This window comes from Danio rerio, chromosome 16 (assembly GCF_052040795.2).
Source record: "Danio rerio strain M-AB ecotype USA chromosome 16, GRCz13ab, whole genome shotgun sequence".
NCBI classification, from domain to species: Eukaryota; Metazoa; Chordata; class Actinopteri; order Cypriniformes; family Danionidae; genus Danio; species Danio rerio.
The window spans coordinates 52,232,388-52,259,792 of NC_141036.1; the positions used below are offsets into that span (position 1 = coordinate 52,232,388).

At 35.4% G+C, this 27,405-nt stretch overlaps 3 protein-coding genes and 1 non-coding gene across 14 annotated transcripts in view; 3 read left to right on the top strand and 1 right to left on the bottom strand.

Annotated features, from left to right (window-relative positions):
- The window catches only part of LOC147840416 (uncharacterized), a 976,031-nt gene that overhangs the window by 522,523 nt on the left and 426,103 nt on the right, over positions 1-27,405 (top strand). The gene's annotated exons all lie outside the window — the stretch shown is intronic.
- LOC101886607 (uncharacterized) overlaps positions 506-27,405 on the bottom strand; it is a 59,769-nt gene continuing 32,869 nt past the window's right edge. For 8 of the 10 annotated variants that reach the window (XR_015512226.1, XR_015512224.1, XR_015512222.1 and 5 more), the window contains one exon: positions 506-2,156. This is a non-coding gene — a transcript (uncharacterized LOC101886607). Of the gene's footprint in view, positions 2,157-6,357; positions 6,419-27,405 lie in introns of all 10 variants that reach the window. The other 2 variants (XR_015512231.1, XR_015512225.1) reach the window with 1 other exon arrangement.
- rpz (rapunzel) lies at positions 1,719-25,762 on the top strand. 2 transcript variants are annotated; one of them, XR_015510092.1, is made up of 4 exons: positions 1,719-1,762; positions 6,425-6,485; positions 22,919-25,067; positions 25,135-25,762. XR_015510092.1 is itself a non-coding variant. In NM_001145238.1 (3 exon segments), a coding segment is annotated over 1 exon segment (684 nt). In that variant the 5' UTR covers positions 1,719-1,762; positions 6,425-6,485; positions 22,919-22,947; the 3' UTR covers positions 23,632-23,756.
- On the top strand, positions 10,460-15,899 carry rpz2 (rapunzel 2). The gene is given in 2 exon segments (NM_001145241.1): positions 10,460-10,542; positions 14,842-15,899. A coding segment is annotated over 1 exon segment (678 nt). The 5' UTR covers positions 10,460-10,542; positions 14,842-14,884; the 3' UTR covers positions 15,563-15,899.

The window sequence follows — 27,405 nt, forward strand, 5'->3', positions numbered from 1 at the left end:
GTAAGAGTAAAAAAAACTTGGCGTCTAATTGATCATTTGAAAAGTGGCAGAAGGTAGATTTTTTCTGATGAATCATCTCTTGAACTGCATCCCAATCATCACAAATAATGCAGAAGACCTATTGGAACCCACATGGACCCAATATTCTCACAGATATCAGTCAAGTTTGGTGAAGAAAAACTCATGGTTTAGGGTTACATTTAGTATGGGGGCATGCAAGAGATCTTTTGTCTTTTTGACTTTTGTCTAAGCAAAGTCAGACCTTACTGTCCTAATAAAATAATTAAAAATCAAGGCATAATCATATTTTATTTAGGAAAAATAAACGTAAACTAGAGGCATTCGCCTTTCATTTAAGCCACTTCTCATACCAAATAATCAACTAAAAGTCAAGTTATTATCTGTTGTTTCTAAAATTTGAATAGGCGACAAGACTTTTGTCAGGTAGTCTGTTAAAAATGTGACCATTTTAACAAGAACTGACCCCAAGGAATTAATTGGGACGTTTTTAAAAATTATTTCTTGTTTTATTGGATTATAATTGTTATTCTACACCAATGCATGCACTAAAAAACATCCTAACAGCTCATTTTACAGCATGTTTTTTTATATTTAAAGGAAAAGTAGCTCAGGAATGACTCTGAATCAGAAAGTGTGATAAAAAGGTATTTCAAATTGATATACAACAGCCATTCAACAACAGTTGCTCTGAAATCAGTAGATATACTGTATGTTAATCAGTATACCTTAAAAGATATTTACAATTCCAATGCAAAGGCTTTTAAGCTTTGATATTTAATTATTGAATAAAAGAGGTGCAATATTTTGACACCACTGAAAACGTGTTCCTTTTACCTAGAAAAAGTGAATTGGTTTCTTTATTAATTTGTTGGGTTTTTTATTTTATTTTGACTAATATAGCCATTGTTCAATGAATTATGCATTAAAGAGACTCATTTTAGAGCTTCCTTCTTGCATTTAAAGGAACAGTAGCATGGAAATGCCTGTACCAGCAGAAATCAACATAAAAAGGCAGTTTATATTGGTAAAAACAGTTATACGGCGATTATTTGTCTCAATTCAGTACATACATCCGCTAATTACTCAGTATACCTTAAAATGCAATTTAATAACCATTGCTAAGGTTGTTAAGTTTTGTTTTATTAATGCCAGAAACAGGTGTCCTGTTTGGGCACCAATAGAAATGTATCCTTTTTATCTCAGTGCCAGCATATGCAATAGATATCTCATATTTCTTTGCCCTATTTGAACACATTTGGTTTATTCTAGCTCTTAATTTATTATTTAAAGCTTTATTTGACTAATAAGCCCCCCACAAACAGCTTGCACCTATTGTGAGCAATGGCAGAGCTTGGCAGCTGGCCTGTCTGGAGGTTTTCTGTGCCCTCAGCTGCTCCAGAAGTGACAGTCGGCTCTCTGTATAGACACTATCTGACTGTTGGAAGGCTGGAATATTTGAATGTCATTGGGGGAGGTCATCTGTAGCTCTAGGAGGGGGCTGGTCAATAGGGGTTCATTCTTGCTTCTGTCATGGAGCAAGTGGAGACCTGCATTATTTGGTGGCCAAAGGGCCCTTTTTAAGGCTCCAAAGCCATCTTAGGGCCATTTTAAATGGTATAGTCCAATTTGAACACCCCTCCATATTGAGCTAAAATGGAAGAGCCTCTTTTGCAGTGTTTGCTGGGAAGAAGAAGTACAGTCGGGATTGGGACTTTGGAGAAGGAGGTAGCAATCTGAAGAGGTAAGAAGAGCTGTGTTCTCCAATGGCCAGGCCACTAATGGATGGATGGGCTCATTGGGATGTATATTGGCCCTAATGCATGCCTGTATATGGATTTTTAAAGGTCTTGGCATGGTGTCTGTATAGGGTGAGAATAGATATCATGGCTAGCATGAACAAGGAAATATGGAGGGAGCTGCTAGGGGGAGCTATAACCGGGCAAACTGCAGCTGACTGAAAAAGTCAACCTCTCCAAATAAGCTGGAGACTCTAAAATACTCACACTGGTTGGGAAAACACAGGGAAGATGTTTAATTGTTGTGTTTTGGCTTGATAAAGATGGTCTGCAGTTGTTCTGGCTTAATCTTCTGGCAGCTTATCCAAGGGAAGTGGCTAAATTGACACACAGGCAAAGCTGCACAAAAGAAAGAGAGGAAGCAGGTTAATGATGGTCCCAGAGGAATAAATCACACTTAAATGTTATGTAAATATGGAAAATGTAAATATTTGAGTGCATTTGTGCGGTTTTAAAAGCTAATTTTGACAGATTAGCCTCTGTGAGTGCACTGGTGGAGAGCTTTAAAGATGGCCGCTCCTTAGAGTAGTGACTGCTGTTGGGACGCCTTACTTCCTGACTCACTCGGCACTCTGTGTTTACTCTGCACTCAAGCTTATAACACTCTTTTCAATTTAACATGTTAGAAAAATATGTATATTAGACAATTAAGTAATTAACAATCAAAGCTATAGTTAGTAAAATGCATCTGAAGAGACGTAGCCTTAACCAGAGATCATATTCTAGTCTTAATTAAGTGATTGTGGCATGTAAACACTCTAATATGAACTGTTTATCTAGATAAGCATGACAAGTAGGACTAGTTAAGTGCAAAATATGTACTAGTTTCTGATTAGTAAGTAATATAGTTGCTAACTAACACAGTTTATTGACTAATTAAAGCATATCACAGCATTTAAATATTTATTTATGCATATTAAACCAACACAATTTATCAGTTACACTTTTGTTTGTTGTGGATTACATATTAACCCTTTCAGTGATGATCTTATTAAACCATAATGATGCATCTTTTGATATTATGTCTTTTTTTTTGTTGAAAATGAGGGGAAGTATTTCTATATTTTAAATGTAGATTCATATTTTTAAAATGTAATATAGAAATAAGAGTTAAATAATAGCTTTAATTTGTATAAAAAGTGTTGTTTTGCATGAGATGTGGCACTAGACATGTTAAATGCCTAAAGACTACAAAGGTGAAGGATCTGAGTTCACGTTTATATTTGTATCCTAAAAGTGTACAGCATTTAAAGAGTTAATTTTTAGTCCTCTTGGGGGCATCAGAGGCAATGACACCCTTTCACTGTGTCACTGTCCGCTGATTTAATCAGAACTCCAAAAAAAAAGTAAATTACTGCCCCCTTTGGATGGAACGGGAATAAAGGGCTGTGGCTCCAGTGGGAATGAGACGTAAACATGTGCACTCATTCTTTAATTCAGAGATTCAGCCCTAAATTGGTCCTTCAAGCTCTTAGTGCAGTTTTAACCATTAAAGGCAGATGCATAGCTACTATTACATTAAGTCATTACTATCACAATAAGTCATTACTTATTAAGTGAATCTTCATCAGTGTAACTGAAGCCCACTTCTCTAAACTACTGAACTACTACACAATTATCTCTTTAGCACTTTTGCATCCTGCAAATGTAAATGTTAAAAGTTTATGTTGTTGTTCACTTGAGTCCTTACTACGTTGACCTGTTGCTTGTGTGGAGTTTACAGTATGTATATATAAAGACATATATAATAATTCATATATAAGTTGTAAGCTGAGGTGTTTTTAGTAACAATTCAATTAAACTATTATTTGGGCATGATGCACTTATGAGTGTTAGTTAATTGGTTAAGGAATAATAGATTAAAGGGATAGTTCACCCAAAGATGAATATTTAGTCAATATTTACTTTACATATTTCTTTCTTCGATTTCTTTCTTCTGTTGAACACAAAAGAAGATGCTTTGAAGAAAGCCGAAAACCTGTATTCATTGACATCCATATTTGTTTTTCCTACAATGCTTACAAGTAGGCATCACGGTGGCGCAGTAGGTATCACAATCGCCTCGCAGCAAGAAAGTTGCTGGTTTGAGTTTCGGGTTGGTCAGTTGGCATTTCTGTGTGGAGTTCTGTGCATGTTCTCCCCGTGTTGGCGTGGGTTTCCTCCGGGTGCTCTGGTTTTCCCCACAGTCCAAAGACATGCACTATAGGTGAATTAGGTTGAGCTAAATTGTCCATTGTGTATGAATGTGAATGAATGAGAGTGTATGGTGTTTCCCAGTGATGGGTTGCAGCTAGAAGGGCATCCGCTGCGTAAAACATGTGCTGGATAAGTTGGCGGTTTATTCCACTGTGGTGACCCCAGATTAATAAAGGGACTAAGCCGAAAAGAAAATGAATGAATGGTTTCAGGTTTCCAACATTTTTCAAAATATCTTCTTTTTTTGTGTTCAACAGAATAAAGGAAGTTATAAAGGTTTGCTAAAGGTAAATGGTTGAAGAAAAGATAAAAGAATATATTTTGGGTTAACTATCCCATTAAGATGCCATGCCAAGAGTTTAATAAAAGAATTATTGTATAACCTGGTTTATGCTTCAGCGTAATTGTTATGCTGTAATGTTCTTCAGTAGTCGCATTCTTTGATGTGTCATAAACACCAATAACCTGTTAAACTGATACTGTCCTTTTTCAATAGAAGAACTTTTAAAGTTTTATGAGCTGAAAAGAGGTGGAATGTTACACAGATTTCATTTTCACAAATATTTTTTGAAGATTAATGTAGATTGTTTACTCACAATAGGTTTTCTATGTACATTTAAAGTCAGAATTATTAGCCCCCCATTGAATTTTTTTCCTTTTTAAAATATTTCCCAAATGATGTTTAACATAGCAAGGAAATGTTAACTGTATATCTGATAATATATTTTCTTCTGGAGAAAGTCTTATTTGTTTTATTTCAGCTAGAATAAAAGCAGTTTTTAATTTTTTAAATACCATTTTAAGGACAAAATGATTAGCCCCTTTAAGCTATTTATTTTGATAGTCAACAGAACAAACGATCATTTTACAATAACTTGCCTAACCTGCCTAGTTAACCTAATTAACCCAGTTAAACCTTTAAATGTCACTTTAAGCTGTATAGAAGTGTCTTGAAAAATATCTAGTCAAATATTATTTACTGTCATCATGGCAAAGATAAAAAAAAATCAGTTATTAGAAATGAGTTATTAAAACTATTATGTTTAGAAATGTGTTGATAAAATATTTTCTCCTTTAAACAGAAACAGGGGGCCTGATAGTTCTCACTTCAACGGTATATAAAAGCACTTTTTATATTCAATTCGATCCAGACACAATGGGAAACTGGTATCTCTTGGTACACTGAAAAAAATTATTCAGAGATGACTCGTTGGATTTACTCAATTTTTTTTTACGTAAGGTGGTTGTAAACAATTTATCTGTGTTGAATTTAAACAAACAAATTAAGTTAAACATTAATAAACGTAATTTGTTTGTTTAAATTCAACACAAATAAATTGTTTGCAACAGTTCTGCATGCAACACTTTTTTCAGTGAATGCATACAACAACTAGTATAACAGTGTGTTGCATCTGCTAACTAGTTTCACGACATGTAAAATCATAGCAAACAGAAAACAAAAATAGGATTGGTTGGTCACAATATATGATCTAGTCTCTTAATATCAAACCTCTAACTTTGTATATTGACTAGTTTGCATATAAAACCTAAAACATATTGCAGTTAGACTGTTGGTTCACATATAAAGCCTTGCAGTAATGATCATATTACACCAAAATGATGTATCTTTTAATTTTATGTCTGTCTTTTTGGTTGGGAATGGGGAAGAGGGGTAGATTTTTTTTAATTCTTTAGAAAATAAATGAATATGGATTATAAAGGCTCATAATGTGGTTTTGGGAGTCCACAACAACAAGCTGACATGACTGACAATTATAGCAATCCCTTTGTAGAATAATATTTTATTTTATTTTTTTTTTATTTGATTTTACATAACCATAATGCACTTTGACTTAAGAGTATTGCTGTTTATTTGCTTGAAGTAGCGGTTTAGACATTTAATTTGCCATGCCAAGATACATAACCTATAAATATATAACCTGGTTTTCAGGATAAATGATAATGTTCCTTTGAAGTCATTTTCTTTCATGTGTCAAACACTGATAACCTGTTAAACTGATATTGTATCTTTTTTCACCAGAAGAACTTTAACATGCTGTTGATCTAAGCTGTTAGGAATGTTATTTCACCCACAATTAAATATCACAGAACATTAAAGTAGATTATTTACTCATATACAATGTATTTTCTGTTTCTTATGTATATAAAACACTTTTAATTTGATGCAGACACAAAAATTGGACATCTTTAATCCATTTACATATAAATACTACAACAATTGTTTTAATTGAAGAACAAAAGGCTTCAGAACTTGTTATAGGATAGCAAACAAACATGTGAGGACATTCACTCATCATTCCTAAAATTTCAAATGATAACTGACCTAAAACTTTCTGATTGTGCTTTGACGTCACTCAAAGTTTTTTGGTTGTTGTTGTTCTGTTCTGCAGGTGATTGAAAAGAAAAAAAACAAGATCTTCATTTCGACCATCCAATCGTTTTCACTCCAACGTAAGAGCTCATTTTCATGTCTTAACTGGTTGGACTTGAGTATGTCTTCAATTCTCTGTTAAACAAAACTGGAAATGTGACCTTTTCCTCCAAATACACAATGCACACTACTCAAAGAAATCCTCTAATGCTCCATTTACAGACAGACCCACAAAGCCCAGCTCACACCTCGCATCTGTCATGAACTTGACTCTCATACAGCTGTTCAAATGGCAGCTGACACGCACAGTTGCCTGACAGATTCTCCTACGGCAAGCTGTTTTAACATTTCATCAATGAACTCTACTAGTATCTGTTTCCTTGATAATAGTACCTGTTTTTTTAAAAAGCTAATTAATATTCATGAAATACAAGTACTTATTTCATTAGTGATTTCTGCCATTGACATCTATGAAGAAAAGTCATTATCTAAAATCTTATTTTAATAAATAACATAATAATCAACCAATAGTATCCATTAAATAGGTATTTGTATTTATTAGAAAGAAACTAGCACATATTTCATTAAATAAAACTACCTAAAATACTAGCATCTAAACAATACATACTAGTTTCTGTGAAATAAAAACTATAATATAATGAGTATTAGAGGTGTAACCGTACACGGAGACGTACTTTAGTTTTGGGGTGACAGTTTGATGTGCATACGGTACAACAGGGATAATAACAAATCCCCAGTGTTTGCTTTTTAGCAAAAATTGCCCGTAGTGTATGAGTGTGTATGAGTGTTGCATGGTTACTGGTTTGCGGCTGGAAGGGCATCCGCTGCATAAAACATATGGTGGAATAGTTGGCGGTTCATTCTGCTGTGGCGACCCCTGATTAATAAGGGACTAAGCTGAAGGAACATAAATAAATGAATGAATGAATGAATGAATGAATGAAAGGTTGAGCCCAACTCTCTCCTAACAACAGAAAACCAGTAATTGTGCATAAATTCAGTAAGCTTCATTCATTTATTCATTCATTTTCGGCTTAGTGCCTTTATAAGCTTCAAAACTAAAATGTCTTTTAATGAAAATGTTAACACTCTAACAGCAGGTGCGGTGGACACTCATGTTCAATCTCGTGCACGTGTATAAAGAAAGACCCAGACATGTGAGCACGAGATGAGTCTTATATTTCCAGTGTTGTTCTATGTAAACGTGGTTGATGGAGGTGTGTGTCCACTCGCATCTTCTGCAGTACCTCACACACGAGTACTGCATTTTAGACAGCATGTCAAGATAAAACATATTCTAAAATTAGATTTTGATAAATAACCTAGAACTTAACCTAATGCATTTTAGACAGCATGTCAAGATAAAACATTAAACTTTTACATGCAGTGGCGTCAATTACTGTCAGTCCCAAAGCAGTGGACCAATCGGAAAAACTCAAAGGTAGGGCAAACGTTGTGAGCTTCTGTTTACCAAATTTAATGACAGGCAGAACCACTTCTGAATGCAGACAGGTTCTTTGTGAATTGCTCCTAAGTTGTTGCAGTGCTGTGTTTTTTTTTTTTAATTGCCTAAAGGCTCCTACACACCGGGATGCTTTTCGTTTGCGTTTATCGTCAGCGTTTTACGAGACGTTTTTCAGTATTCAAACCAAAGCGCTTTTCACTGGCGTCAAGCTGAAGAGTATGCAAAACCACTCTTTTGGCGTTAGATGGCGCTACACAACTTTAAGCTTCTGACACCCGCTTATAACACAGAAGAATAGGAGGAGAGGAAGTTCACACGTTTGTTGTTAAAGTTACTGGTGACTCGAACAAGCATGGATAGTTCAAGCAGCAGCTTCAGTTCTAGCGATGAAGAAATGATTGTTCACCAGTGCAATAAGCAGCTCCACGTTCATATCGTCTCTGAACATCTTCTTCAATGTGCGCTCACACTGACAGTTCAACGCTTGAGCGCCTCCAAGTGCTGTTTACTGTAACTTCAGCAGCTCCGTGCACGTGAGCAAAAGTGCCGATATGATTGGTGGAGAAGATTTTGATGCAGCGCGTCAAAACAAAAAAAACGAGCATGAGTTTTTTCAAAATGCCGCTTTTGCGCCTGACGTTTTGCGGGTTGGTGTGCATGATCACATTAACGCCCGCTGTTTAGTTGCGAGGCATTAAACGTTGACGGAAAACGCAAGCAAAAAATGTCTCGGTGTGCACAGGCCTTAACTTTAGTGACTGCACAACTTTACTGACTGTTTTTGTTATGGAAGTGCATGAACCGAATCGTTACCCACGTACTGTGATGAAAACAAATACCCTTACACCTCTAGTATCTAATAACAAGCAGTATAAAATGATTAAGTATGAACAAAAACACATGTACTATTTTCAATACTTCTAAGTGAATAGCTGATATCTCTGTGACTGATAACCATTAAAGTCAACAACCAATTAACGGCTAAGTAACTATTGAAATAAGTAGCTAACGAATGAGTAGTATCTAATAATTAAAAGTATGTAATGAAGTATACTATAAACTATTGTCTGTTTAATAGGTACTAGTATCTAGTACCTATTAAGTTGCTAGTACGCAGTAGGTACAAAACATCATGAGACGTTAATATGAGGTTAGATTTAGGTCTATCCAAAATCCAACGTCAAGTCGTCATCTTAAACCAGCGTCTTATTGATGACAAATCCTGACATTTATTTGTCAGGTATTGCAACCAAAATCCAACGTCTGATAGACGTCATAGTGTTAACATCAACACAATGTCAAGCTATAACATCATTAGACAGTGATATTGGGTTGATTTTAGGTTGGACATTGATGTCGGCCTGACATTGGGTTCTGATGTAGACCCGATTTATTAGTCCAAACAAAATGCATAGTCCCCACGAGGTTGGGCTACAACGTCAATCTTACTTCATGTTGACATCCTGTGCCTGCTGGGTAGATTCACCCTGCTGAAAAATCCAGCTGAAACCAGCCTAAGCTGGTTGGCTGGTTTTTGCTGGTTGACCAGGCTGGTTTTAGAGGGGTTTTGGCCATTTCCAGACTGGTTTACAGCCATTTTCAGCCTGTTTTTAGCTGGTCAGGATGGAAAATGAGCAGCTAAAACCAACTAAAACCAGCTTGACCAGCCAGGTTTAAGCTGGACACAGCTGGTTTTGACTGGGCTCCCAGCCTGGTTAGGCTGGTCAAGCTGGTTTTAGCTGGTCATCTCCCAGCCTGACCAGCTAAGACCAGGCTGGAAATAGCTGGAAACCAGCCTGGAAATGGCCAAAACCCCTCTAAAACCAGGTTGGTCCACCAGCTAGTACTAGTATACCCGTATCTTTTTTTATGTGCTAGTAGCTAAAGAATATGCATTAGTATTAAATAAATAGATAGAAAATATACCAGTATCGAAAAAATAGGTACTCATAGAATAAAAAAAAAGATACTAATATACAGTGGTTTATAGATTAAATGTTAAAATGGCTTGCCATACTATTCCTTTCAGCGAATATTCACCCTTTGTTTAAGCTTCAATGTTTTTTTTTTCTCACTTAACCAGACAAACCACAACAGGACATACCTGCTTCCTGAATTTTTACACACACGCAGTCTCATTCATGAGACACGAGCTGAATGTGGTCAATTGTAAGAATTGTTTTACAATCCATTCTGCATTTGTTATGCATATCAAAGTATATTTTTTCCAAACCAACAAACAATATTGCTGACTCATACACTATACATTAATATTATTAGACTATAGTCTCTGTCGGAATTTCCTCTTATTATTTCTTTCACCCAGACAATCTCTAATTTACTCATCGGCCCCATTTATTCTTGTCTATAAGAGAAGACACTCATTACAGAACGCATTGCAGCCATTTTCCATGCAGGGCGTCTGTGTGTGTGTGTGTGCTTCAGAATGGGGATTGCGGAAAAGCTGCATGCATTTTTTTTCCTCCTCCTAAACCAATCAGCATTGTTTTGGTATGAGTCACTCCCACACCCTGCCCTTATATGTGAGAGAGGGAGGGGCTGTTTCTCAGAGCTACAGTGAAATGGTGGCTGCTTGCTCAAAAACAGCAGCAGCTCCATTAGGAACAGAGCAGCTACAGACGCATTTACAGGTAAGATTAGTAGCTTAGGACCTTCACGTGCATCCTGTGACATGTATATGACATGATATTGTGGTTTTACGTTGCTTAGCATTGCTGTTAGTCTAACCTTCCTTATTAGCTAATGTGATTAGCATGTTTACTAGCCAAACTGCCAGTTATTCAGGCTAGAAATCTGTTTTTCAGTGAACTGACAATGACTGACTGTGTGTTATAGGAGAAAACTCTCGCTTTTAAAAAGTATTTTAGTTTGTTGTGAGGAAAGATATGTTAAACCACAAGTATGACATCATTCATTGTGCCATGTGGTGTGGTTTAATGGGTCTGTCAAGCCCAACGTGCTTATCAGCAGTTTTAGTTGTAGAAATACTAGTTTAGTTTGTTCTACTGTGCAAACCTGTTTTAGATATGTGTGTATTAAATAATCCATAATCTAATCTAATTGTTTTGGGTCAGTATTTCCTGTGTGTGTCCTTCCTGAAAGTGCAAAAAGTGTGTGTAAAGGCGTTAAATGATATGGTACGTCTTATATTTTCTTAATTTTAAAATACCTTTTTAATATATTATTATTATTATTATATTTATATTTTCTAGTGTAAATGTTTAATTATTACTTATCAGGAAAAGACGGAATATACTACAGCTCCAAATACGGATTCAGAACTGGACAGCAACCTCTTACAGTCACAGAAAATAGAGAATCTAACAGTAGAATCTAAGAATAGATTCTAAGAATAGTAGAATCTAACAGTCATTGAACTGCAAACTATCAAAACCCACGAGTAAGGTAAACATAAGGTAAAATCTAATGGTCATTGAACTGCAAAGAGTTGCATTTTGCAGCAAATCAAATAAAAGTAGATAAATCACTCGGTTGATTCCAATAAAGACTGATGTATGTTGCTAAGTAAACAGCGTAATACTATAAAGTGTATTTATATAAACGTTAAAATAATGCAACCCGAAAATAATCATCTTTGATTTGCATTCAAGTATTTGATTGTTTTAAGTATTGAGTGAAATCTTAAGCTAAAATACAGAAAAATGCATCTAAAATCAAACAAAAAGTGCTCAGGGGTACCTTAAATAATGTGTCGGTGCTCTTTGGGCTAGGGTTTATCAGAATAAACAGCAAAAATCAGTCCAAGGCACTTGAAAAATATAGAAAAAAATATTGAAAAGCCTTTCTTGGCTTGGCTATTCCTTAAAACTGTGCCTACGCGTATAGAAATACAGTTGAAACCAGAAGTTTACATACACTGCATAAAAATGGCACACAACCATTTAAAAAAAAAAAAGGTCAGATGTTAATGTGATTAAACTTTTTCTCTTTTAGGTAAGTCAGGATTATCACATTTGTTTTTATTATGCTCAATAGCAGAATAATGAGAGAGATATTTTTTGAGAAATTGTTAACTTTTCTTGAATGTCAAGTTTACATACAATAATATTATTATGCCACTGAAAAAGCTCAGATGATGGTGTCAAGGTTTTGAAAGTTTCTGATTGGCTAATTAACAACATTTGAGTTAATTGGAGGCACAGCTGTAGAATAGTATTTAAGGAAAACCTCAAACACACTGCTGCCTTGTGTGACAACATGTAAAAATCAACAAGCCAGAATCAACAAAAAAGCCAGATTACAGTTTGCTAAATTACACTGGGAAAAAGAATAATTGTTGGAGACATGTCCTGTGGTCTGATGGAACTAAGATTGAACTGTTTGACCATGATGACCAGTGTTACATTTGGAGGACAAAGGGAAAGCTTACAAGCCTAGGAACACCATCCCAACTGTGAAGTATGGGGGCGGCAGCATCATGTTGTGGGGGTGTTTTGCTGCAGGAGGGACTGGTCCACTTCACAGCATAGATGGCATCATGAAGAAAGAACATTATGTAGAAATACTGAAGCAACATCTCAAGACATCAGCCAGGAAATTAAAACTTGGCCACAAAGGGGTCTTGTAAACAGACCATGACCCTAAGCATACTGCCAAATTAGTTAAAATGTGCTTTAAGGACAACAAAGTGAATGTTTTGGAGTGGCCATCACAAAGCCCTGACCTCAATCCTATAGAAAATTTGTGAGTAGAGTTGAAAAAGCTTGTGCGAGCAAGACAGCCTACAAATCTGACTCAGTTACACCAATTCTGTCAGGAGGAATGGGCCAAAATTCCTTCAAACTATTGTGAGAAGCTTGTGGAAGGATACCCAAAACATTTGACCAAAATTACACAGTTAAAAAGCAAAGCTAAAAAAATACCAAATAAATGTGTGTAAACTTTTGACTGTCTAGAAATAAAAAAAAAAAATTATCAAAAAAAAAAAAATTCTCTCCTTATTCTGGCATTTAGCAAATGTAAATCATTTAGCTAATCCTAACGGACCTAAAATAATAAACGTTTATTATGATTTACCATCAGACATAAAAAAAAAATGCTTATGTTCCTTTTTTTAGAGTGTATGTAAACTTCTGGCTTCAACTGTATTCCGTATACTGGATTAGAATTAATTTATACTTGAACTTATTTATTTATTTTTGCTTGTTATTTATTATAATTTCAATGAAATCTTTCCAAATAGAGCTATTTAAATAATTTGATAAACATCACAATATATATTGCAGCAAAACAAAATATCACAATGTCAGATTTTTCTAATATCATGCAGCCCTAGTATACTAGTTTAGTATTAATTTATGCTCGAACAGAGAAGGAAATGTCCTAGTGCATTACTTTATTTTGACATTGCATGTCTAGTTTCCGTATAAAGAAATGCATTGTGAAATAAAGTATGCAATGTTACACACTTAAGGTTACAAAGCACAGAAATTACACTAATTTTATTAAAATATTCAAGAAAATAATATTTACTTTAAAAAAACAATAGTTTAATTCTGTGTTTTACTTGCTTTTTCTTTGTAATTATTCCTCAAATTTAAAAGCTATTTTCAGAGTAAAAACTGCTATTTTAATAATGGTTACAAATATTTTATCATCAAAAAACATGTCCAATTAATTAAAGTTTAAAACTTTTTAATTTACCAGTAATTTATTAAGCTACATTTTTATCAACCCTATGAAATAAGTTTTTCACTTGCATTTTCCCTATTAAAATTTAAACCTGAATGAACAATTGTACAATAATACATTTATTATAATAATTAAAACAACAACAACTATTATTATTATTATTAATCAGAATAAATTGTAGTGCAAAATAGTAATATATTTGTCACATACTATACAATTTCCGCATATGCATGTTAATTTTTCTAAAATTAAACAATAAAACGTTCCCCATTCTGACATGTTCTCATTTAGTGTTAACAAATGCTGAAAACACTACAAACATTATGCATTTAGTTACTTTTGTAATAAATGAAACGATGACTTTAATTCGCAAAGCATGCAGAATTTATGTTTGAATAATTATTTTTGATTTAATGTTCACAGACACTATTATTATTATTATTATTATTAAGTGTTTTCCATTCATTTACGGGGTATTATTTTATTTTGGTGGTCCCTGTAACATTTTGTTGATTTTTAGTTGCATTGCATCTACATGCCAACTAATTTTCATTACAGTATAAGTAGACTGTTAGGTTGGGGTTAGTGTAAGTTCACATGTACTTGCAAAGTTACTGATAGTCAGTTAAATGTCTGTTGAAGGAGTAGTATCAGCAGATATTAAGCAGACAGTCTACTACTAATACTCAAAAGAGAAGTAATTGGCATGTAGTTGCAATGCAACTTTTAGTCAACAAAATGTGCAATTGGGACCAAAAAGTCTTACCATTTATTGCATTATGGGATGTTGATCTCTGGTCTGTCAAATTTTGATTTTGAAAATTCAACTCTAGAGTTTAACAAAGTGACTTTTATTGACATTAGTCATTTCAAATAATATAATGGATAGGAAATAATATGTAGAGAAGTTAGTAAAATACCAGAATATGCACTGGCAGCTTATTACAAGGTTTTTGTAGCCTAATATACAACACCAACCCAGACGAGATATCACTTTAAACTATCAAAAATGTTAATATAAGTCACTTTTTCAAACTTTTTTTAAGGTTAAATTCATTTGGAAGAAAGATCAAGGTCCCAAAATGCAATTCTAAAGCATAAATAAACATCAAATAACAAATTAAAGCATTAATCACAAAATATGGAAAACTGATAATTTACTGATATTTCCTACAGTGTATGCTATTCAGCTGTTCAGCACAGGAGTTTTGCAAAAGCATAGTGGTCTATAATGTATATGAAAAATGAATTAAGAAAACATTTCCTTTTAATTTCAGAATCAAGCGAGATTAAACCTCTTGAAGAACCAAAGATCCATCTATGGCAGACAATCAGCAGATCAAAGCGACTGCGGCCAAAGTGCTGTTCTACGTGGAGAAAGTCTCCTCATTCGCCACCTCCATAAACCCTCTCTTTGGGATCGTGACTTCAGTGGTTGCTGTCGTCAGAAATGGCCTTGTCGAAGAAAACCAAGAGGCGAAAAAAGACTTCCAGGAGATCCACGATAAACTGGAAATCATCTCTGAGAAGAACAAGCAAACCCTTCGGCAGATTCGCATTGACGAAATCAACGAGACTTACGGCAAGCATGAGGAAGTCATCAAGCATCAATACAATGCTTTTAACGCCATGCTGGAAAACGTCCGAAAAGACCCTGAGAACTCAGAACGTCATATGAAGGAGTTTGAGAAGATCTACGAGAAGGATGGGATGGATCTGAGCTTGACTGAGTATTATCGTGGCGTCAAGGGGGTCGCGCTGTTTGGGAGGCCCATATTGCAGGTGTATCTCGAAAACTGCCAAAGGAACAAAAAGGTGATGGAGGCCAGGTGCTCTCATATCACTCACTTGTTTTATATCGGTCTTATGGCACTGATGGCGTACTATGCGGTCAGCGAAGACGATGAGGATGAAGTGAGAGACAAATGGTGTCCGAGGGTGCTCGAGATTCAAGCAAAGATGATGGAAGTTCTGGATCAGTGCACTGAGGAAAACTGACATGAACTCCATGAGATTAATTCGATTTTCACGTGCTGAACGGTTAAAGCAATCTTGAATTGGGAAGGGGAAGTCAATAGTAAGGGGTGTAAAATAGTTCACTCTCTGCTTAGCAATGGACTTTTACATAGTTTAAAGCTGTTAAATCTGTATATCGCAGCAAATTTATATATTAAGAAACATGTTAAGCATGTTTTTTGGTCATTGTTGTGACTGAATATGTTGTAAGACGAGCATTCCTATGTTTTGAGCCTTTGTGCTACGAGTTATTTTTTATTATTATTTAATTGTTTGCTTGTGTTTGTTTATGCACAATAAATGAATATATTTTCCTCTCATATTATGGCAGTTGGTCTTTTTTTGTGTATACAAAGTGCTTCCCAGAGGTTTGGAAAATACTTGCTGTGGTAGCTGGATTGAAACACCATTTACCCACTTTACATAAATAGTTAACTTTATGCAACAAACAAAATATAATTTAATTTTTACTAATAATTTTATGTAAATTTTTATGACGCTTATACACTTTTTTTTTAATAGGTTAAAGTAAAAAAAACACTTGATATAAAAAATAAATCCATTATTTCTCTTATACTCTCTTAAAAAGGCACAAGATGTTTATTTACATACACTTTTAGTTTCTCTTTTCTATTTGGGCTTATTGGAACCTAATTAGAATAAAACCTAAGTATCATCTTTTAATAAGATGTACTTTTAGAGAAAAATTAGGTCAATATATGTAGACTTGTGGTCCGAATTTACATAAAACACTTTTTCCTGACTGTTTTGAATGCATTTATAACACATATATTTTTAACATGTTTTGGCTATCAGAGAGTAAAAACAACATTTTTGTCCCATTTTGGACCGTTAAAAATTGTGTTTGGTACATTTCATATACTGCAAAACAGTTGCAGGATGACACTGTATGTCTGTAACAAAATATAAAACATTCAAAGTATTTTAAATATCCACTTAAGAGCTAAAATGTGCTTTCCACATATGTGGCCACTAAGCTCTAGGAGGTTAAGCACCTACTGACAGGTAAAATCTGCATCTCACTCACTTTCAAGTTCAAAGAAAACTTGAATGCCAAAGCATTTTGAATATGTATATAAAATAGCCTATTTAAAATAGCCTAATGACATCATCAAATTAATAAAATATACAGCAAATGAGAAATAAATGACATAAAAAGGAACTAAAAACAGATAATATCTTTAAAAATTATTATAATAACAAGATTAAAATGTGTAGATTATTTAAATATGGCAGATGCATTGATTAACCATTACTAATGGTGTACAGTACATATATTTTGCAGCCAGCTTAGATCATTCACTTCGTCCTCTTCAAGTATATAGTAAAGTTTTTCTGAGTCGATTAGATTCAAGAAGGAATTATTGAATGTTTCTCTCGCTCTTGGGACGCAGTGCGTGCGCAGTCAGCTGTGAAGCCAAGCGAAAGTAGGCTTAAGTAAAAAGGTAATGCAAAAACGAATACAAATAATGACAGCTTTAGAAAGCAAAAGCTAAATCCCAGACTTTTTAGGAGACCTAGAATCCCAGCTGGACAAATTTCTTAAGTGCCAAAAAGGCGCGTCTGTGTGGGTCTCTGCAGAGCATGTGAAATTGTCTCTAGGTGTATTGACAGTTTTCACGCACAGAACAAAACAGGTAAACGAGAGGATCGTTCTTCGATCGCGGATGTTTGGTTATACAAAATAGTGCAAAAGCATGATAATAATAGTAAAAAATGTGTCACTAAATATACTTGGGTGGCCGTAAATATACCTGGGCGGCCTGCCTATGTATGCATGGGAAGCACTGATATAACATTATACTTATGCATTTAGCTGAAGCTTCTATTCAAAGCAATTTACAATTAGGAACTAATTTAATTTAGCAAAGCTTATTAAGTTGCATTTGTTAAAGGGATAGTTTACAACAAAAATAATGAATATTATTGTCCTCCTAAGTTGTTCCAAACATTTGAGTTTATTTCTCCTGTTGAACACAAAAAGAGCTTTTGAAAATATCTGAAAACTTATTTTGACGTCCACAGTAAGAAATGGTCACTGGTGTCTAGCATTTTCCAAAATATCTTCTTTTGTGTTTAACTCAAAACAAATAAATGGTGAGTAAATGATGACAGAATTTTCAGTTTTGGGTGAACTTTCCCTTTAGTTTATGATGTGAGCACACTAAGGTCTGTGAGTGAATGAGGTGAATATGGAAATTGCTTTGATTTGCATTAAATGCAAACCTGTCAATGTTTCAAAGGCAGAATGCTGTGGTCATGTGAAAATACTTGAAGGAAAATTCTGGGTTGAGAACAATTTAAACTCAATCATCAGCATTTGTGTCATAATGTAAGTTAACATCTACTTCTTTCAGGTTAAAGAGAGACACTGTACAATGGAAGTCAATGAGGCCAGTCTGTGAACATTTACAGACACAATTTGCCATTAGATTTATAAAAAGATGCATGTAAGCACAGTTTTTCTGATTTAAAACCCTTGCTTGGTGTCTTTTTGTCTTTGATTGATCTTTGACAGATATCTTAACATTCCTACATTTAGATACATTTACTTAAGTGAATTAAAATAAGGTTAGTTTAAAACTAATTATTTATCTGCCAGTGGAGTCAAAGAAATACATAACTCAAAACAACAAGATTATTTTTCTTACTCCACTTACATATTTTCTTCATTCATTCATTCATCTTTTCGGCTTAGTCCCTTTTTTAATCTGGGGTCGCCACAGCAGAATGAACCGCCAACTTATCCAGCATATGTTTTACACAGCAGATGCCTTTCCAGCTGCAACCCATCACTGGGAAACACCCATACACTCCCATTCACTTACATACACTACGGCCAATTTAGTTTATTTAATTCACCTCTAGAGCTGCCTTTGGACTTGTGGGGTAAACCGGAGCACCCGGAGGAAAAACATGCAAACTCCACACAGAAATGCCAACAGACCCAGCCGAGGCTTGAACCAGCGACGTTCTTGCTGTGAGGCAATCAAGCTACCCACTGCGCTACAACTTGTAATGATTAAAAAACCAATAAAGTCATCTCTCTGAGCTGTAATTTGCTTTAAAAGTATTTTTTACACTTCAGGTTTTGCGATCTTCAAATTGACAATTGCGTTCCCTTTGCAGTGCACCTTGAAAACATTTATGCCATTTTAAACGCAGCCGTGGCTTATGATGAAAGCTATAGGTGACCTATTATAAAAAAAAAAAACGGAATTTACGTTACGTCTCAAAAGCTTGTAAAAACAAAAATATACAGCATATGTTAATGTAGGGCTGGGGAATTTGGCCTAAAATCTAAATCTCAATTAAATGAACATTTTAACTCATTTACGATTAATGAACGATTATTTTATTTACATTTTTTTGTCTTCACAGTTCACTGACAGGTTTGTACAGTAAATATACTCAAATATTACAAGCGATAGATTTAAATGAAAGGAGCATTACTTGATTTTAAAATAATTGAAGGAAACACACAATGTCAACTATCTATGAATATTTATTATCATCAACGCTGAACAGCTAATATTAAAACACACGTTGCCTAAAACCAACAGCCACTTTTTTATATAAAAAAGTGACATAAATAACTTAAATTGGTAACAAAATTATTTACTTTTTAATGTTTTCAAAAGTTGAAAAAAAGCAGCATCTCTTCTAAATAAAATAACTAATTGCGTATGATGTAAATAATAATTTAAACAGTGTGTTTCTTGCATCTTCTGTAAACAAATATTTTAATGTAAATTATAATTTTATTGTTTTATATAGAAAATATGCCGTCTCAATGCATCTCTGGCGCAGCTTCCAAACATCATCAATGTAGTGCAAACATGTGACGTGTAGTTACATTTTTCGAGAGGTTTGTGAGTATGCGACCGCCCGTGTGTTCAACTCTGAAGTATAAATCAGCCTTAACAGAGCGAAGTCACATGACTGGGAAAATAATTGAAAACCTTGACCTGGGAAAATTTGATCGATCATTAGGGTTGTACGGATAGACAATGCTATCGTCCATCGCCGATGGCCGACAAACTTCACAATACCATACCTGTCAACATTGGGATGTGAAAATAAGGGATATGCCTACCATATTAAGGGATCCCCCCACCCCCCCTAAAAAAAATCCCCAAATTACTAAATATGTTCATTTGGAGCTGTTTCATTGTAAATAAACAATTAAATAGTCAGTAATATGTTTTTAAATTATTATTACCAAAAGAAAAATAAATATATAGCAGCAAATACATAAGCAAACAGTTCAGCTTATTAAAATTAATAGCTATTATAATGACAAAGAATCAAGCTATCAAATCTCATTAGCCGTTTTCTACACTGTATAACTTATACATTCTGATTAAAGAGCAACGAATGAATCTCTGATTTATTAAGATTTTTTTTTAATTACATTAAATAAGAGGTGTCACTTTAAAAATGCACACATCTAACGTTATAATGAAAGCATTCGACTGCTTTCCTTACATTTTATGCTCATTTAAGACGAAATTAGCTGTGTTTGGAAAAAAAAAACACCAAGATCGACATCCTTATATGTTATTATTATTATTAATTATGTGTGTATGTCTGTTTAAACACGCACCCAAAAGCCAGACTTTCTCTCCGCTTCAAATCGCGTGTACAGAATCCGTTCGGGAAACAGCATCTGTTTATCACTATGAAGCGCGTCAGCTGACAGTCATGCACCATTTTATGACTTTTTTGAGGATTGTATAGGATGGGCAACGGCACCTGTAATCAAAAGGAAATGGAATCGCACCATTTTTAATATTTATTTATAAGTGTTTTCATTCCTAAACAAAGCGAAAGCACAAAAGACTCACGTTTTAGAGCATGGGGCGACCCCTGGTGGTTCGGCGGTATGTGTTGCATATAGGGAGGCTCGGCTGTTTAGAGAAAGACTGAAAATACGGGAGAAATACGGGAAAATACCTTTACGGGATGATAGCGGGATAGAACTGTAAAATACGGGAGAATCCCGGGAAAAACGGGAGGGTTGACAGGTATGCAATACTGAGCCAGCATTGCGATCCATTGCCCCGCCCCACATTTTATTGAAATATAACTGATTATTTGCATGTCATCTTAATAGCAATAATGGTCTTTTCATGAGCTGTGTGAAATATTACATATCGCTGCCGCTTGCACGGCTGACAGCTTCGGGAGGATTAAATAAAGGATTACACAGCACCTCTCACGCTTAAAATGTGTAGATTTAGTGGCAAAATCTGTTACCTGCAAACCCCGTCCCACAGACTTTACAGTGAATAGCTTTACATTTAGTCATTTACATTTAGTCATTTAGCAGACGCTTTTATCCAAAGCGACTTACAAATGAGGACAAGGAAGCAATTTACACAACTAAGAGCAACAATGAATAAGTGCTATAGGCAAGTTTCAGGTCTGTAAAGTCTAAGAAGAAAAGTATTAGTACTTTTTTTTTTTTTTTTGGGTACAGTTAGTGTGATATCCAGAGAGGCAATTGCAGATTAGGAAGGGAAGTGGAGACTAAATAGTTGAGTTTTTAGTCGTTTCTTGAAAGTAGCGAGTGACTCTGCTGTTCTGATGCAGTTGGGGAGTTCATTCCACCAACTGGGCAGATTGAGCGTGAGCGTTCGCGAAAGTGATTTCTTCCCTCTTTGGGATGGAACCACGAGGCGACGTTCATTCACAGAACGCAAGTTTCTGGAGGGCACATAGATCTGCAGAAGTGAGAGCAGATAAGAAGGAGCAAGGCCAGAAGTCACTTTGTAGGCAAACATCAGAGCTTTGAATTTGATGCGAGCAGCAACTGGCAGCCAGTGCAAACGGACTAGCAGCGGAGTGACATGTGCTCGTTTAGGTTCATTGAAGACCACTCGTGCTGCTGCGTTCTGGAGCAGTTGAAGAGGCTTGATAGAGTTAGCTGGAAGCCCAGCTAGTAGAGAGTTGCAGTAATCCAGTTTGGAGAGAACAAGAGCTTGAACAAGGAGTTGAGCTGCATGTTCAGATAAGAAGGGTCGGATCTTTCTGATGTCATAGAGTGCGAATCTGCACGATCGAGCAGTTCTAGAAATGTGGTCAATCTTTAGTCATTGTCATAGCGGACTTGAAACACTGGAAGTCTTTTATCCACTTTTGGAAAAAGTGTAAATGGTGGATTAACATTCAGCACATGATCACTAATAAGATGTGCCATTATTAGTAACTGTAGGTAAATCTGTCAGTGTTATTTTCATTCACTCATTTTCAGCGCTTTACATTTTCATGGTTGTAGCTCCAGTCATCTGATGGCAGAAGGTATTGACTGAGTGATTGCAGCTGATATTAACTAATCATTCGCGTTCAGTTCTAGAACAGTGAGCCAATAAGAAGAGCACAAAGGCGGGGCAAGCATTGTAGGGTTTTTTTACTTCAGCAAGTTCACATAACAACTGTTGATCTGTTCCTCAGTGCTGCATTTGGCATTTTTAGGTGCAAAGATGTGTTCTGCATAAATGTCTCCTAAATCCGTGCAGGCAGTGAGGATTTTGCAGTGAAAACAATGAAAATGTATGCACTACAGTAAACTCCAACCGAACGCTCGTCTCCTCCACCAGCTGTGGCATCATCCATCGCAATGTTTCACATTAGACATTTTTTATTTTCTTAATATATAGCCTATTGTAATTTACAACCGTTAGACTAACGATTTACCTGATTTATATATGAGATTTTAATACATGTTAGCTAAGTGGTTTTTATGTTTTAGAATAGACTATGGAATATTCTCAATAATATTAGTAAAGGAAACACAGGCCCTATATGTGCCGTTTACATATATTTCAATTAATATGGAAAGTGAGTGCATGTTTTTAGCAATGTTTTACTAATATTGGATTTTATTTTAAAGGCGTGTGCGTGTAAAACAATATAATTTGCACAAAGATATTATGGGGTTCTTCTCTAAAGTAGTAGTTACTCCACCCCATTTAGAGCATCATTATGGATGTTTTTTGTTATAACTAACGTGGTTCAAACGATGGATCTGCGACAGAGATATGATGGTTTTGGGAAACACTCGTCACTATAGTACTATGATAGTTCAGTTATGTCGTTTGGGAAACGCACCCCTGGACAGTTTTTTTTTTTTTTTTTGATGAATTTGCTTGCTTTGACATATTATTTAAAACAAGATTCTTTTCGGAAAAGATGAGATGAGAAATGCTGATTAAAAGCTTAACCTGTACTGAACCCTAAATGATTCAGGAGCACTGATACTTTATATTTTCAACAGAAATTCTGTTTAAGATTGTGGTCTGTTTCCTTCTTCAGGTGAACCATCAGATATTCCACCGGACACAATGGCCGACAATGAATTATTCGATGACCCCGAGAAGCTGAAGCGGGGTCTGGTGAAGGTGCTAGAATGTGTGGCCACCATCTCCTCAGCAGCAGCGGTGGTCAATCCCATCTTCGGTGTGGCTGGATCTCTCATCCGTGTGGTTTTACACCACGTGGACGATGAAGACCTCCAGAAACTCAAGCGAGAGTTCGGCAGCGTCAATCGAGCTCTGGACGAAATTTCACAGCAAAACCGCCAAGCCCTGCTTCAAATACGGAAGGAAACTGTGGACAGACAGTACCACGAAGTGGAGGAAAACATCCGCCATCAGTTCCGCAAGTTCATGGAGATCATGGAGGCAAAGCCGGAGCATCTCCAACGCAAGAAGGAGGATTTCGTGGAGAGCTTCATCAATGATAAAGACGACCAGAACATGTACACGCTTTACGACGGTGTGATGGGGAAGCGCAAGCTCTTCAGTCAGCCAATATTAGATGTATACATGAAGCACTCACAAGGAGATCACCGTGTCATGGAAAACCTCTGCACTCGACTGGCATACCTCTTCTGCATCGGTTTCATCGCTCTCATGGGCTACTACGGCATCCTGGGAGATGATCTGGAGTCTCGAAATGAGGAGTGGGAGGAAAACATGAGGAACGTGCAGGAGAAAATGCAGGAGGTGCTCAGGAGTTGCAAGTGATGCACAAACGACGCTCTTTATTGCCTTTTTCCTCTAATAGACTTCATTGATCTGCAGTGTCTAATGCAGCATTATCCTCCCGATGACCGCAGATCATGCTGACGCTTTCTCTGTCACACACTGTGATGCCATCTTTTTCCTTGTAAACATGGGCTTGTTTTGTCGAATCACACAATCACATTTCTTTACGCCTTTTTAACAGTACATTACACACATATTTTAGACTAACCTGCTGATCGTGTTATATAAACATAAGTTCATAAGATGAGGCACATCATTTTTTTAAGCTTCACTGCATGATGAGCAACTCGAATCCTGAATAAAGTATATTAAATATTTTTTATAAGCGGAGAGTTTAACCGAAAATGAAAATGTCCTCATTTACTCACCCATTATGAGATTTTAAAGAAGATATTTTAAAGAATGTTAGAATCCGGTGAACGCTGACTTTCTTTGTATGAAGACCAATATTACACTGTAGAAAGCGATTCAACCCATGCTCATTCTGAAAACATAGCCCTGCATACATTTCTGGAGAGCACCAAATGCTTCCCAGGAGCTAATTTGTTTTCGCGAATCCACCAGAGACAGCTTTGTATGCCTTTTCAGATCTCAGATTTCTATCACAAATGCCATTCGCACCTGCTGTTCTCGCATAAATCCACCAGAGGCCGCTGTCGACTGACTGATTGATCGACTGACCCAGCCTCCTCCTTCCCTAAACCCAACCAATAGTGTTTTTAAAAGCACCGATTGACCCGCCCACCCATTTCCCTAAATCCAACCAACAGTTTTAAAAAGTAATTTAGAAAAAGAAAAAGCCTTTCCTGACTTTTACCACGTTTTGAGATTTTATCACATTCTCACTGTTATTTACTTGATTATATTTTTTAGCTTGTGTTTTTGTCTCACCCGAAACCGTCTTTCGCCAGATTTGAACTTCATCGTTGTGGTCAATTCCTCTCTGCGTCTCAAGTCCGCCGACGTACATAGCGAGCTAACTGGACAAACTGGTAACAGCCGTTCACACAGAGGTTAGCATGAAAAGCAATGGCATCAATCGTCCTGTAGCGTTCGCTTTAAGACAAAATGCAGTCATACGTTGCTCTGGCTACAAAATTCGCAATCCACATAAACGTATACAGGGCTACGTTTTCAGAATGAGCCAATGTTGAAGTGATTAGTTGACCTTATTTAAAAAAAAAAAGTGATAAAATTGGCATTTTTAATATAAATTGAGTTGACTTAAAAGTTCCAAGTTATAATTGGTTGACACACTGTTTTTAAGTAAAGTCAACTTGTTGCTTTTAAGGTGATTGGTTTACTTGCCATTTTAGTAACTAATCACTCTTTTACCGTATACACCATAAAAAACTGCTGTGTTCCACACAATAAATTTGTGTTGAGACAACATGAAGGGTTAATTAAGTTAACTTGTTAGTTTTTAGAAAAATATAAGTGGATTGAACAAAACACAATTAAGTTGGCCACAAAACCCTCAAGAATCTATCTATCTATCTATCTATCTATCTATCTATCTATCTATCTATCTATCTATCTATCTATCTATCTATCGCAAAATAAAGAGCATACACTTTTGCATACTAAGTTGAAAATTAAATTAAAGAATGAATAATGAAAAATGATTATTTTTTTATTTTTTGGGGGGTGGGGGTGTCATGTTGGTAATAGATTTAATTATGCATTTAATTGCATCCGGTGTCTTAATTATTATTATTTTTGTGCCATAAGAACACATCATCAAAGCAAATATTTTATTACGAGAGAAGTGACAGAAACTGAAGGGTTTTTATTTTTGCATTCTTTTAATTTTGGATAAATTAGAATATTACACTTGATGTGCTTGCTATATAGCAGTGCGATGTACAGTGCTGCATGTTTAGTCTGACACCTTCGATAATCATGTGTGTGTCGCATTTATTTATCCATACATTGCTGGATTATAAAGAGATCTGTGTACTTTTCGAATGTCTCAAAGATTGGAACATGTTACCTTCCTGAATACCATTAAAATACCTTTTCCTGTAATTCAGTCTATGGAATGCTGTTGCACTTATAACTCTGTACAATATTGCTACATTTTTCAATAAATAAATGAGGAATTAAAATAGCTATGCCATGTTGTTTTCATTTAGAGACACTGATATGCAGTTATCTCTTATTATAGGTATTATCTAATATTTGCCATTAGCAGGTGTTAAGAGTAAAAGGGGTTTTATTGTATAAACTACTGATAATGAGTCTTCTGACATTCAAATAAAAATATTATTATTTAAAAATTTATCTGCAAAAAACAAATAGAATAATCCATCTAATTTTCCTTCAGCTTAGACCCTTTATATATCAGGGGTCGCCACAGCAGAATGAACCACCAACTTATCCAGCATATGTTTTACACAGCGGATGCCCTTCCAGCTGCAACCCAGTACTGGGAAACATCCATACACTCTCACATTAACACACACACTCATACACTATGGCCAATTTAGTTAATCCAATTCACCTATAGCGCATGTCTTTGGACTGTGGGGAAAACCACAGTATGCAAACTCCACACAGAAATGCCAACTGACCCAGCCGGGATTTAAACCAGCAACCTTCTTGATGTGAGGTGACAGTGCTAACCACTGAGCCACCATGCTGTCCCTAATATAATAATAATAATAATAATAATAATAATTTATTAAGGATTATATATTCATTCATTTTCCTTCGGCTTAGTTCCTTTATTCATCAGGGGTTGCCACAGCAGAATGAACCGCCAACTTATCCAGAATAAGTTTTACGCAGCAGATGCCCTTCCAGTCACAACCCAGCAATGGGAAACCCCTATACACACTCATTCACACACACTCATCCACTACGGCAAATTTAGTTTTTTCAATTGACCTATAGCGCATGTCTTTGGACTGTGGGGGAATCCGGAGAAACCGGAGGAAACCCACGCCAACATGGGGAGAGCATGCAAACTCCACACAGAAATGCCAACTGACCCAGCTGGGATTCAAGCCAGGAACCTTCTTGATGTGAGGCGACAGTGCTAACCATTGAGCCACCGTGCCGCCAGGATAATACATCATATTCAAAACTATTAATGTCCTTATTAGATATTGAAAAATAATAGTATATAAATAGAAGCTTAACATATCACATGGTTGTTTTTTTCTCTTGCTTGATGGTTTTCATGAATAGTATTTTACTATCTTTTACTCTAGCAGCTGTCTGACACTACTATTGCTTGTTATAATTTTTTTGCCACTAGATGGAAGTAAAAGTCCACTGCCTGAGCTCAGCATTTAGACCTAAATATATTACATAATACTACAGGAGCAGTGGAGGTCAAGCTGAAAATTGAACCAAAACAACTCTTAACAATTGGCTCAAGATGGGCAATGAAAATTATGTATATATGTATATATATATATATATATATATATATATATATATATATATATATATATATATATATATATATATATATATATATACACACACACATACATGCATATATATATATATATATATATATATATATATATATATATATATATATATATATATATATATATATATATATATATATATATATATATATATATATATATAGTTGACGTCAGAATTATTAGCCCCCTTGAATTATTAGACCGCTTGTTTATTTTTTCCACAATTTGTGTTTAACGGAGAGAAAATTTTTACAGCACATTTATAAACATAATAGTTTTAATAACTCATTTCTAATAATGAATTCATTTT